General features: G+C 34.4%; 1 protein-coding gene across 1 annotated transcript; it reads right to left on the bottom strand.

The window, feature by feature from the left end:
* Nucleotides 1-2,299: 2,299 nt before the first annotated feature.
* On the bottom strand, nt 2,300-15,206 carry LOC106143246 (uncharacterized). The gene is made up of 2 exons (XM_013345283.2): nt 15,066-15,206; nt 2,300-4,207 (listed from the first exon to the last, which is right to left on the bottom strand). Exon 2 carries the CDS (start codon nt 4,205-4,207, stop codon nt 3,170-3,172), a length of 1,038 nt encoding a protein of 345 aa, XP_013200737.2. The 5' UTR covers nt 15,066-15,206; the 3' UTR covers nt 2,300-3,169.

Genomic DNA, 15,206 nt, shown 5'->3' with positions numbered 1-15,206 from the left:
GATTAGTCACCTTTTAAGCTTTTACAGAAGAGGACGCGATTTTCTTCACATTCGGTAATGAATACATTCAGCAATCAAAGAATTTTTGTTAAATATCTAAATTATTAAGTATCAACACGAGTTGAGAACAAAAATGTGTAATCAAGTAAATATTGTCAACAAGTTCCGGTTTTTCCATAAGGACGATTACACGGATACTTCCCACGGGAGCGAGATTCTATGCAAAAGTCTAATAAACTTTTGGGACAAAATACAATCTGTATGGTGCAATAGGCGGAATTATTAATTTGATTGTATTTTATTAATTATTTAATAAGTAAAAAAATCCCTTAACTCGTAAAATTCTTTGTCGTATACGTGCATAGTAACACGACACAACACTATGTAACATATACGTACAAGAGTTCATCTCCGCGAATGTTATTCCCTTGAGCGTAAGGTCAAGCGGAATAATAAACAGTAAAATATTCTGTTTAAAGTAACTGTTGTATAAAGTTAATACCAATCGGACAATAATACTTGAGAACAATACATTTTTAATAAAAATATTCTATAATCAGTATATAATATTAAAAATATATCAAATCGACACGCCTTACTACTTATAATGGGGATATTTCATAGAAATCCGATATTCATAAGACTATTTTCCCATTAAATGGAGTCTGTATTGAATTATCATATATGTTCAATTATTGCCATTATTTTGTAGGTTAATTGCCATGGCATTGTATTTTTTTCTGACTAGGTACTAATTACTCAATTGTAGCGTTGCATCCTCGTCCGTTATGCTTCGAAGCCAATGGCATGCTAGCCGACATTTTAGATTAAATATGTTTAGTTATTGCATAAACAATCTTAATCATTCGCTTATTTACTTCAATAGTAGAATTAAAAATGTTACGAAAATAAAACAAAAATCAGCTGATAGAAATACTATTAGCTTAACCGCAAGAAATATTGTAATGTAACTAATATTTTTAATTGAAAACCGCTAAACAGACAAAACACACCAAAATATACTCACTGTTTGTAACACTATTGTAAATATTGATATGGTAAGCACAAACACACGTCTGGCACTCGGCTGGCTCGGAGTTGGTGTGCAAAATGACTTGTTTTCCTTCTGCACGGTAGGTACTAAACCGGTGGCATATGATTTACCCGATTACGCAGCCAATTTCTTACTATCAATCGATTGACGCTCAAAAGAATCTCGTTGGGGTTTCCCGGTCGACGACCAGTCTAAACGATTAATCTGATACCTAAATTGAATTCAAAATTAAGTTTTTTTATTGCATTAAATTCAAAATGATCTAATTCTAATACATACATATCATCTATGTCCCTTGCGGGGTAGACAGAGCCAACAGTCTTGAAAAGTCTGAATGGCCTGAATCCCAAGTTTGTAAGCCTATTCCTTAGTCGCCTTTTACGACATCCATGGGAAAGAGATAGATGTTCTAATTCATGGACGACAATAATTTCTACATGTTTTCTTTTTATTTTTCTTTTATACACGACTTTAGGTCTTTCTTCTTTTCACATTGAAAGTGCTTGAGGAGGATACAATTATTATATTGATATATTCATCTAAGACAATTTGGAACGAATGTGTCAAAATAGTGGCAGTTCTCACGAATCCAACCCAGAACTTCCAAAATAAGGACTGACGTATTAAACACTGTACCAGAAAGGTCGTAATATAAGTCTCGTCCATCTCAACCGTAACTTTCTTTTTTACTCATATCGTGCCGAACACATTCCATCCTTAGAGTCGAAGTTTATATGAAATTCCTTTTTAGAAATTTTCGAATATTGCACTTACTGCCTTATAAAACTCTTAAATTTAATACACCAATCTCTCGCTTCAATTACTACTTGGAGTTCATTCATATTAAGATCATAATAAAATATTTTAAAGAAATGTAACCTGTCACTATTTGAATCTCGGTTCTATCATTAAGCCAAATAGCTGAACGTGGCCATTCAGTCTTTTCAAGACTGTTGGCTCTGTCTACCCCGCAAGGGATATAGACGTGATCATATGTATGTATGTATGTTTAACTTAAACAAACAAGTTTCACCAAACATGAAAATTGCCTCCCCGTTGTTTCTTCTTCGCTACGATGCCAGCATGGAATCTAAAAGAAAGAACTAATTTGCTGTATGCAAATGTTAAATTTTTGGTTTTTGGTTAATATTAGCAGTTATGTAATAATGAAGCACGCACATCTTCATACAAGGGCTGTGTTTTATTTTAAGAAATGAAATGTTATTGTAATGAAAACCCTGAAGATATTTTTAAGGAAATATGTATTTATTATTGAATTGCTTATCAAAACAAGAAATTACTTTTAAAGTAAGAACAGAGATCTTTATTGTTTGGAACGTAGTAATAAATAAACGGCAATGTGCGAGTCGTACTCGCGCACAAAGGTACCTATGCACTAATTAAAAGGTAAAAGTTTACTTTCATTTCTATAAACCATTTACAGATTGATGATGAAAATATAAAGTATTTGCGTTACTCATTTATATACGGAACAGAAGAATAAAAATCAAAAGATTTCTTGTTCAATTCAATCTGAATTTAAATATCGATTATGAGTGACTTGACTTGACATTAATAATATACATAGGACTGAGACGACACTTACTTATTTAAAGGTAAATTAAAACATACAGTTTATCATTAATTACTTACGTATAATGCAAAATACTTCTATCTTATATAGATAAAATAGTAGGTAACTATACATTCGATTGCAATTAGTGGCGCAAATCATAGAGATCTTAGTTACTAATAGGCATCATCGTATAAATATAATGACGAAACAGTTATACAAGCAGCAGGTTTCGACATAATGAATTTTGATTGTTAATGTCACTAGAATTATTTGTTCACTGAATTCAATTCAAATTTTAGGCAGATTAATTATTATTTAGTAGAGTGACTATGGAATTAATTTCACATGTTATCGCTCGCGGGTAAAGAGCTTTATTGTGTATACAAAATTTAGAGGTAAGTATGCTAATTGGATATTATATATTTCGCTATTACTTTAATAACTCAAACTGATAAATAAATTTAAAACGTCTAAATATTCATGTTTTTACAGTTTCACACTATCACAATTTTGCTACGGTAAATTAAGGCACATCTGATTCATCCAGTTCTTTGACCATAGAATCTTTGAAATCTATTTATAACTCTTAGTATAACACTAGGATCGCATGGATTACCGAACGAAGTTGGATCAGGACACCCTTGAACTGCAAAGCAATCATACGTCACTTCGAACTGATGGCAACAACTTAGAACTGCTCCATCACACGCGTTTGGCGCTTCTGGTATTGGACTTGATGTTGAGGGCTGGAATGGGTTTACTGTTGACGGATTTTCTTGGTTTACTGTTGGCCTAAATGTAGTTGGAGCTTGATTTGCAGGTGAAGTAAACTGACTACCACCATTGCTAACTGAACCTTGACTACTACCATGTTCGACTGGGGGAGGCGGTCTACTCATAGGTCTATCTGGTTGGATTGGATCAAATGAGATAGGTCTACCTACATCGTCTCCTTCATCGTCTGGGTCGGTTTCGTTAATAACAAGACCGAAATTTTGTCTAGGATCATCTAATTCTGGAAACCGATTGGGTGTACCATCGGGCATTGTCATATTTTTTTCATTATCGACCGGCAGAGTATTATTTTCTTGACCTGGATTTGGATTCACATTAGGAATATCAGTTTGTGGTGGACAGCTGCATCCTATTTGAGGCACATAAATCACCGGTAAATAGAACGGAAATTGACTTGTTGTTAATGGTGGAAACTGGGGTGGAGGTTGTGGCGGCGGTTGTCTGACTACATTGCTGATATCCTGTAATCTTCTGTGAATTTCTAGAAAGGGGTCGTCATATGCATAACCCCTGTTAAAGTCTTCGTCCCTTTTGGCGTAACTTTGAAAAAATACTGGATTCACTGGAGGAATGCCAAACGGAGTGTACCATCGTTTTTGTCGTTGTGTTTGTTCAGTATTATCTTCTGTTTCATCCACTACTGATAGAGCTTTTTCATCGAGTTTTGAATCTATTTTGTCAGCGCTGGCAACATCATCATATTTTTCTACGTCACTTGGAGCAGCGGTGACACTTAACAGCATAACTACAATAGCAATAATGATTTTGTTCAGTTTCGCCATCTGAAAAAGAAATAAGAAACGTTTTTAATCCATCCAAGTTACTTTTTAATATAGCGGTGTCTTGTATTATTTCTACATATCTAGGTGGTAAAAATGGCTATTGAAAATGTCACTAAATTTAACAATACGCTTTACGCTTTACTTAAAGCCTAGCCGTATCGCATTTTACGAACATAGATTACAATCTTCATTTCTGTTGCAAAGTGAAAACATTTGTTCGCTACATAATTGCAGGGAGTTGAGTCACAGTAAATAGAGAGTTTAATTTCCCCGTTGTAGTCTCAGCGAGCGAGTGAAACTGACCAGTGACCAAGAGTTATTGAACGAGCACCGTTTTCTTTGCTCTTTCTGAAATAACGATAGTAGAAAAATTATACTGCTACAAAAATACACTTTTTAGATTGCGTTTCTTAAAATATTAACAAATGATATTTTAAATTTTGAGATAAAGACTTTCAGACCTTTGAAGTAATTAAACTTGAAATGCACAACTAAAAACTACTGATAGGATTTCACATAATTTTATACATGATATAGTAATAATATGTAGGAATATACTACAGAGAATTTTTTTGGAAATTTTGAGTATAAGGCCTCGGACAAATTGTAACATGCTAGTATAATTCATATAATTTCGAATGCGAGAAATGAACACGGTATATAATGATCTAATAATATTATGATGTCTCTCTGAATTTTTTAAAGTCCTAAGTAAACTCATCCGGAAGATTGAGCGAAGTAGTGCATTGTAAACGCCAAGTTAGACAGCTGTTCATTATTAAATAGCACACAAATTCAAAATGGGTAGTATTGTGTTAATAGGAGTTGTACCTCATATACCACGGCCATGGCGTTATTTTTTTTTAAAAATCATTCAATATTGTCCAACAGATAATTTTAACCAACTTAAGATTTACAAAATCAGAAAGGGAACTACGGATATTTTATTTCTAATATTTAGTGTTCTGTGAAATCTACACGACGAAAGGTTACATCGCTTCGATGTTTTACTAAGCTAGGCTCAGTCAGCCCCGCATCGCTATTGTGTCGCAGACAATTGAAAATCTTCCGTCCTTTTCATTATAACTGAAGACAATCTTTTGTTAGTCTTATTGGTTCTGGGACCATTATGGTGGATTATCGCGATATTTTTCAACTTTTGTCCTTCTTCTTTATTCTATCATTGAAATAAAATTTATCTTGCCTTTATGGTCATAGCAACAGCTATACAGCTGAGCATGGCCTGTCAGTCATTTTTAGGCTGTTGGCTCCGTCTACCCAACGAAATACAGACATGTTATCTGTGATGTACCGCGTAAGGGATAAAGATGTAATTTTATGTACGTAGTCATGTAGGTATAAATAAATATAGGTATAAAAAAAAGAATAAAAAAATCTACTAAACATGTTAATTATACATGCATTCATGCATGCCGTGGTTCCCGGCACCAAAACAAAAAATAATAGGACCATACATACATACATACATAAAATCACGCCTCTTTCCCGGAGGGGTAGGCAGAGACTACCTCTTTCCACTTGCCACGATCTCTGCATACTTCTTTCGCTTCGTCCACATTCATAACTCTCTTCATACAAGCTCGGCGGTTTCGGGTACTTTTGACCTGACCCTTTACCAGGACGTCCTTAATTTGATCAAGATACGTTCGTCTAGGTCTTCCCACTCCGACCCTTCCCTCCACACTCTCCTTGTATATCTGCTTAGTCAACCTGCTTTCATTCATCCTCTCCACATGACCGAACCATCTTAACATACCCTTTTCTATTCCTGCAACTACATCTTCTTTCACATCACAACATTCCCTTATCACGCTGTTCCTTATCCTGTCACTCAATTTCACACCCATCATACTCCTTAACGCTCTCATTTCCACTGCATTTATTCTGCTTTCATGCTTCTTTTGCCATACCCAACTTTCACTCCCATACATTAATGTCGGGACCAACACGCCCCTGTGCACAGCCAGTCGAACCTTTTTGGATAGTTTCTGACTGCTCATAAAGGCATGCAAAGCTCCATTCACCATGTTCCCCGCGTTCACTCTCCTTTCAATATCACTATCATACTTGCCATCTGATGTAAACTTTGATCCTAGATATACAAACTCTTTCACTTGCTCCACTTTTTCTCCTCCAATCAAAATATTACATGCTGTCATTTCTTTCTCCATTTCAAAAACCAGTGTTTTAGTTTTACTTACGTTCACTTTCATTCCTTTCTCTTTAAAAGCTTCATGCATACAGTTTACCATCTCCTGTAACTCCTCCGCTGATGACGCCAGTATAACCTGATCGTCGGCATAGAGCAGACATTTGACGAGTAACTCATTCATCCTTAATCCACTTTTAGACTCTTTCAAATCTGTCAGACAGCTATCCATAAATAGGTTGAACAGCCACGGTGACGCAACACATCCTTGCCTAACGCCTTTCTCAATCTTAAACCACTCAGTGTGCGCTCCGTTTATCCTGACACAAGCACTCGAATCCTCATATAAGGATTTCAGTGCTCGTATTAAGAGACTGCTCACCCCATGCATAGAAAGTGCTGACCACAATTCATTCCTCTCAACTCTGTCATAGGCCTTTTCCAGATCTACGAATGTGCAATAGACTTTTTGACTCTTGGCCAAAAACTTTTCGGCTATGCACCGCAAGGAAAAGACCTGATCAGTACATCCCATTCCCTTTCGAAATCCCGCTTGAGCATCCCATATTTTGTCATCAGTTTCATTCCTGACTCTATTAATCAATACCTTAGCATACAATTTGCCGACGACGCTAAGCAGGCTTATACCACGATAATTTTTGCAGTCCAGCTGTGACCCTTTTCCTTTGTAAAGTGGCACGATAACAGCCTTACACCAATCTTTTGGTACTCGGCCGCTTCTCCAACACAAATTGAAAAGGCAGTACAACTGACTAGCTACTACGCCTTTTCCTGCTTTAAGCATCTCGACCGACACTCTATCACACCCAGCAGCCTTTCCCGCTTTCATACTCTTAAGTGCTTCCACAATTTCGAACATTTCAATTTCGCCTTCCATCTCATTCTCTTTTTCTTCGCTATAGCAGAAATCTTTCTTATTTCCTTCCTTTTTTTCAAATAAACTTTCAAAATAGTCCTTCCATATCTTTAGTACACATTCTTCTCCTTTCACAACGCTACCATCCTGGCATCTGATCCTAGTCAGCTCTCTGGTTATAGTATTTCCTCGGGCTGACCTTACGGATTTCCAGAATACTTTCAGATTTGACTGAAAGTCTTCTGATAGCCTTTTATCAAAATCCTCTTTATACTCTTCTTTCTTTCTAATCACAGCTTTCTTAACCAAATCTTTCATTTTCTTATATTCCTTACGTGCTTCATTCACATCTTCATCTATAACCTCTTGCATTCTTAAGTTAGCTTTTGCTGCTAACAAATCCAGCCATGCTTTCTTCTTTAATCGCACAAGTTCTTGCACATCTTTACTCATCCACGCATCTCTGTGATTTTCTCCTTTCCTTCTTCTACTTACACCACACACTTCAACAGCTACTTTCACAATTCTTTCTTTAAATTCCTTCCATCCATCTTCAATATCGCTCATTTCCTCTAAATCTTCAAATTCATCCTTCAGTCTATTAATATACTTCTTACCTACATCCATATCTTGCAAATTTTCTACTTTTGCTCTTTCCAAAGCGCTGGTTTGCTCCCTTACCCTGTGCCGCCAGCGATTGAAGATACCCCTTATCCGGGATATCACCAGTAAATGGTCCGAGTCAATGCCAGCACCGCGATATGCACGGGTATCCAGCACTTTGTTCTTCAATCTTTCATCTACAATCACAAAGTCTATCATACTTTTTAAAATACCTTCCACTCTTGTGTAGGTGTGGATCTCTTTATGTTGAAACATTGAGTTCGACACAAAAAGATCCCACTCTAGACAAATTTCTAATACACTTCTTCCATTATCATTCACCTTTTCGTCACCAAACGCACCAAGCACCTTTTCATATCCATCACGCTTTACACCCACCCATCCATTAAAATCACCTAACATAATAATCTTCTCATTTGGCTTGGTAACTTTCAATACTTCTCTTACACTATTCCAGAACTCCTCGTTTTCGCTTTTTGCTGATGTTGTACCCCTCGAACCCACATCCCAAGGTGCATAAACACCTAGAACGAAGATCCGAGTGATTCCAACTTTCAGCCTAATCCATAGAAGACGAGGGCTGACACACTCATACAATGAGTATGAGTGTGTCAGCCATTCGTGCAGAAAGAATTAGACCGACCCCTTGACAGCCTCGGCTGGTACTGGAAATTCCAGACCAATACGCCGTGTAAGGGCCGTGCTGCGTCGCGTCGCATCCTTTCCGCTTCGTTTCATTCACGCACAACACATCCAAACGTCTTTCATCCATCATCAATAATAGGACCACTTTATCTCTTTTCCATGGATGTCGTAAAAAGCGACTATGTGATAGGCTTATAAACTTGCGATTCTTTTTTAGGCGATAGGCTGTAACCTGTCACAATTCCTGTAACGAATCTCAATTCTTTCATGAGGCCAAAGCCCAAACAGCTGAACGTGGCCTATTAGTCTTTTCAAAACTGTTGGCTCTGTCTTCCCCGTAAGGGATATAGATGTGACTATATACATATACATATGTATGTTAATTATACATGGATGCTATCAATGATTGTAGTAGACGTAATCGCATTCATTGCGTTAAATATTCAAACAGGCGCTTGTTATAACTGAAAATGTACAACCGAACACAAGTAGCCATTAGGATAACAATGTATTGATTTTAAACAACCCAGTTTTACTAAATGTATTTTTACCCAGAGAAATAGGAATGCATAATTCTAAGCTGGCTTAGGTTAAGAATCGCCGAAGTTATTTAAAATTTTCACTCGCAAAGTTTTCAAGTCGTTAAATTTATTTATTCATCAAGTGATTTGTGATAGTCACTTGACTTACGAATAAACTAAGTGACAAGAATATTTTTGTCAATTTGGTAAACAAAATTTAAGTTTACAATTTTTCGTTTCTGATTGATTATTTTAACTAAATTACTTTTTAAATTATTAAATCTTCATAAGTAACAAATGTATATATACAAATACAAAACTAAAATTTATTTTTCGCTGCGTGATAACTGTTAAGTAACGTATAATCAACCATTGGTTTTCAATTGTTTACACCTATCAAAATTTGACTAATAACAGACTGATACGCCTCATTAGCATGAAACGCGTTTGTCTTGACTTGAAAGATTTCCGTCATGAAATCACGATGATTTTCCAACCCATTTGCACTTAATTAGACAAGATACATCACGCACTTCCTATATATGCCAGCGAGTGAGTTGGATGAAATATCAAAACCGTATTTATAAACGTAATTTTAAATTTTAGACCCAACCGAATTTCACATTAATTTACACCATAGTTAACCCCATATATCCACCAAAATACCTCGGTATTGATCTCTATTGTGGCTCCAGTTTACTAAAACAGTCTAGTCTTGAACTCTCGAAGGAGGCTCTTAATTTCAGACCACACTAATGGATTGTCAGGAGGAAATCTTGCTTGAAGGTCCTTTTATAGTTTGCGATCTGGTGCGGTACGCGATTCCTGAATAATATATTCACACAGCCCTCCTCCAATAACTATAAGTGTTACTTTGGTGCTGTCCGGACGTTATGTTACTCGATTTTCAATTTCCAAATTGTCAAATCTTCTTCTTTTGAGGATTTAAAAGACAGCAAACGAACGCATTAACGATTGAAAGGAGAAGGAGATTTTCAATACAAAAAAATAAAAGTTTCCTTTATTATCATTTCCTACTCAGAAATAATGGAGTCTACATATTATATGTAAAGCGCCTTGAATGTCAAATTAATCGTTTCTCATATAAAACTGATTAACTTATCATATCTCTAATCAAAGCGATTCCCAATTGCATTCTCCACTATATGTGTACGTGTGTTTATACAATATGGGTACCTACACCACACATCCTGGATATTATACTGTTGGTGCAGTTATACCATGACCTAGCATATAGAGTCAATCATGCGGCTTAATGCCGATAGAGTATGTCTCAGTCCACATGAGAAAATCACACATTTATGAGTAAATATAGACTGGTTATGTTTCTAGTAAGCTAAAATGCAGATTTTGTATAGTGAAGATACACTTGACGTCTTCGAATTTTTTCCTCGCTTATAAGAATCTAAGGATAAATTAACCCTAAATAAAACTACGTAAAGTTAAAATTAACTTTTGTATCCGATTACACCTGGCGTAATATGAATGACTGATGGTTATTAAATGAAAATTTCTGCTTTTTAAAGATTGTCCAAGAATATTGCATAAAGAAGTGACTTTTTGAAATAATCAGCCTTCACATTAAGGTATTACTATTGTGCATGGAATGATGATTAATACACAATACACATACCGCACATGCAACATCTTTGAGGTATATGAAACAGTAATTCAAGTTGTTTTTACTAAGCCACTATGTTTAGTTTTTATTTGGTTCACTAATGCTAAACGTCGTTAAATAATAATTAAGTATTTTTATGACTATGACGATGATTCAACAATATTTAGCACTTAATATCAAGTCTTTGCTAACATTTATTCACCTATGTCAGTTAAGGAATGAGTTTTATACAAACAAAATTCATTAAAGTAATTCTAGTAATTCTACTAAACCAACGACATAACAAATGGACTTAAATCACAGCACAAAGGTAGACGAATTCGCTTGAAAACCTTCACGTGCACGTTATATAACTTGGATTATGTTCAATTATTTTAAAAGTGTAAAATTTTAACTACTACTTATTTATTTGATATTTTTACGCAAACAAAAAAAATACCACAAGTATTAAAAAAATAATCTTTTTAAACAAAAATAATAAGTATGTATAAATACTTTGAGTCTTAAAACTTCTTAACTAGAAACAAAAATGACATAAAATATGGAAATTGTCAGTCATTACTTACTTAAAGATTAGCGTTGGATAATTCGCTGGCTTACACGAACTCACTCAGATCACAAAAAAGATGTTGTACAATAGTATTTTATACAATCTCGGTGTGAATGGGTCTTGCGATTACAAACAGTAATTAAATTGCTGCAATATCTTTGTTTGTACCAACCTTCAACTCAATGATTTTCTGTTTTGACTGTGAATTTTGTCAAAAACTGTCAATGTAAATAATTTATATAGTCAACCTTGCTTATTATCACATTTGAAATGTATTTTGGTGTAATCTTTTGATAACTTTTTAAAATTAACGAGATGACGGCCTGTTTGACGTAGTGGATGTGTTCTAGCTTTTAAACAACGGGTTCCCGATTAGATCCCTGGTCAGGTCATGATTGGACCTTGGATGTTTATAAATAATTTTTAAAAATTATATAACATCGTTGAGTTAGTATTCTATATATTAGTTTCGATCCTACTTTGGAGCTGACCAAATTTTATTTTATATTTATAACAATTTATTTCAAAAATATAAAGTGGAATTGCAATTATATAACTAAACCCATGAACATAAAGAGATTCTGCTGGCAGCAAATATTCGAAAAAAAAATAGTGCTGTGACATTTTGTACACAGTTAAATTAAACTTGTTAATGAGTGTCGTTACGAACAAATTTCCAGTGATATTAACTATTGTACAAAACACGGTACGTGTTCCGCAAACCGCACAACCCTTTGTGTCCAGAGGACAAAAGATGCCGAACTCTATGCTGCTGGTACAGCATCTACTTTTTTTTATCTCTTACAGTTTTTAACCTGTCTTCATTTTGGTTTCGATACTGCTGTGATAATCCAACGTTCGAAGTCATCAAAAATATATTTTGTATGTATTTTCTTATTTCTTTACATTTTATCACAGGTTCTGTTTTAGTATGTTTCTTCTCCATAAGTCATTATGAGCTAGGATTACTAAATTTAGAAATCGCAGGAACTGGAGCAATTTAAGATAGGATTAAGTAATTGTGCTTCAATGAGGATGGACTTCTAAGTGGTTTATTTAGTCTTTGAGCAGCAAGTACTCCTCTCAGTCCGAAATGTTTTTTTACACCCACCTTAAATTCAAATCCAAAAAAAGTTGTAAAGTTTTCTGATTTAACCAAAAGTGGACTAAAAAATTAGTAGCAGTTTCAAGTCGCCCAAGTTCTACATATTGTTTATTTTTTTTTAATGATGATTATATAAAAGTAACACAATCATCGAAAAACAATTAAATGTATATACTTCTTTGGATATAAAATACCTTCTACGACAAAATACAAGTTAGATGGACGAACCAAATTTCTTTGGCCCACAATCATCGCAAAAAAGAAGTTAAATTAATAACGCAGTGCATAAATAAAATTTATCTACAACAAAAACAAAAAAGATAATATAATATAATAAGCGAGGAAACAAAAAAAAAACCAAATATCCTGGTCATAATCCCACGAAACCACCACGAATCCCATCAACAATGCTAATCGCGAAACGCTAATTACGGCCATTACATAGTCGTGTTTACACGACTCAATGGTCCGTTTAGCTTTTGTTAACTTCAGTCAAGGTGGTAAGGAGAGATAATTTGTGTAAAATACCTCTACCTATAATAGTTTTTTTTGTACCTGGAACAAGATCGTGGACATATTATTTATGTTATTCCTAAGCAAGTACCGGAGTGTTTTAAAAGTGTTTTTTACTTAATCATAATTTTTGTTCATATGAGTCTGAATATTGCTATTTCGAAAATAATAGCCATATACTTCATCTCATCATTAGGAAAAAGTTTAGCGGCGGCGTAAAAAAACTTAGCACCAAGTAAGATTCTATGTCATGGGTCAATGTATAAGATTTAAAAGGATGACGCGACTACATTAAAATCTAAGTAAAATTCTATGTCACGGGACAGTGTTTTAAATTTATATTAAAAAGTAAAACGTGATATCATAAAGTAGGTTATGCCAAATTTATTAAACCTGAATAATAAACCAGTTCAATAAAAGATGTTTGGCGCCTTTTATAATTTATCACACTATAGGAGTTGATATCAGCAGACGGAAGCGGAGGCAGTGATCCTTGTAAGATCCTTATTATGATACCAAAAAAAAATTATAAAATAAACAAAATAAAATCAAATATATATATAATCGGTTCCAAAACTCAGATATAGAAAAGTACACTATACCGTACAGCTTAATAAAGTCTCTAAAAATGAAAAAATAATTATTTCAAAACCAACAATGTACCAAGTAATACTCTTGTGTTTGTTTACCGTCTCCTTCGCGGAAGCTTTGTTAAGGAAAAAAAATGTGAGGAAATCTTCTAATCGCAGATTTCCTTCCATTTTACACAATAATGGTCAATCAGGCTAACTTGCACTTTTTTCTTACCTGAGACGAACAAATGTAAGTTATACAAAGTTGTATATTATTTCATCAATTTCCCATAGATAAAAGAAGCATTCACTTTCATAACAGAGGTTCACACATCGAATAATGAATGCTTAGCTAATGAGTCGGTTATCATAGATAGGTAAAAGGTAAAAAGGTCTTTAAAGGGTTTACTTGCACATTAAAGGCACATTACATAGGAACCGCAAGAAGTGGTTGGCGGTTACACTTTTGAAAACTACAGGTATAGTTTTAGAACTAACAGAATAGTTATCAGTACTTGATAATAATTCTATCCAGGTTGGAATAAAGGAAAAGATTTCCAAAATGTCTATCCTATCCTTCTTCCTAATTCTGCCTTTCTCAAATTATAAGGACGGCAGTATTGTAACCTAGCTGCGCCCGGGGCTTCGCTCTTGTGGCAATTACGATGTAAAAAATACTTCTTATGTTATTCTAGGTTTCATTCTACAGTAAATATGCGGAAAAGAATAACAATCATACATACATAAAATCACGCCTCTTTCCCGGAGGGGTAGGCAGAGACTACATCTTTCCACTTGTCACGATCTCTGCATACTTCCTTCGCTTCATCCACATTCATAGCTCTCTTCATGCAAGCTCGACGGTAATAACAATCGCGCATCCAGATTAATGTCAACATATAAGAGATCCCTCGACTTTTCGGTATTCAACATAGCACATACTACGAGTCCCTATACTGAGTTCAAAATAGTATCGACAAAAACATGACAATATATTTTTTTTTAATCCTTTTCGCCGTTACGAAATTACACGTGGTAGGTACCTACGATTCGCATTGACTATCGTAAAACGCATTATTAATTCTTTGTTTAAAATAATTTATGGAAACGATTGCCTAAAGGTTGATGGCCTCCGTCGCTTCTACTGACACATTAACATAGCAATAATAAAATATTTAATTTTATAATATGAATTCGTGTAACCAAAAATTTATGATGAACTATTTAAATTTGAGATACAAAAGATTTAACGTTTTGGATAACAAACCTTTTAGTAAAAAATATTTAAAATTAATACCCACATCTTTGTTTTTGAAAAACCATGACTATTACTATTATGAAGGTAAGTTTTGTATTATTATAAAGGTAAGTTGCTATTTTTTGGTTTTCGAATACTTAATTATAGAACATTTCTTGCCAAATTCTTTAAATTTATTTTAATAAATTCTTTAATTTTAATAAATTTAATGTTATCACGTGAATCTACTCATATTCGTAAGAATAGAATAGTTTATTCGTATTCAATATCATGTTTTCAGTTTACCAAAACTAAAATATGTACCTACGTACATTCCGTTCTAAAATTTCAGGTTTTTTATTTGTAATTTACCATTTCTACTTAATTTACCAAATAGTTTACCTTTCAGTGACAATGATAAAAAATTCTAAAAGACACTTTCACTTGTTAAGAGCACGTTAATATTCACATTGACGTATCTAACATTGTTTAGTTCACTGGCTCGTCTGGCACTGCCGCATGGCGTTAGCGTCTGACTGCGCC

This window comes from Amyelois transitella, chromosome 9 (assembly GCF_032362555.1).
Source record: "Amyelois transitella isolate CPQ chromosome 9, ilAmyTran1.1, whole genome shotgun sequence".
Classification (NCBI taxonomy): Eukaryota; Metazoa; Arthropoda; class Insecta; order Lepidoptera; family Pyralidae; genus Amyelois; species Amyelois transitella.
Note: the sequence above shows the minus strand (reverse complement) of the source record. Positions and strands in the feature narration are given on the sequence as shown.

Excerpts from the sequence above, each read along its gene's own strand:
- LOC106143246 (XM_013345283.2), bottom strand. The coding sequence starts at position 4,207 with ATGGCGAAACTGAACAAAATCATTATTGCTATTGTAGTTATGCTGTTA.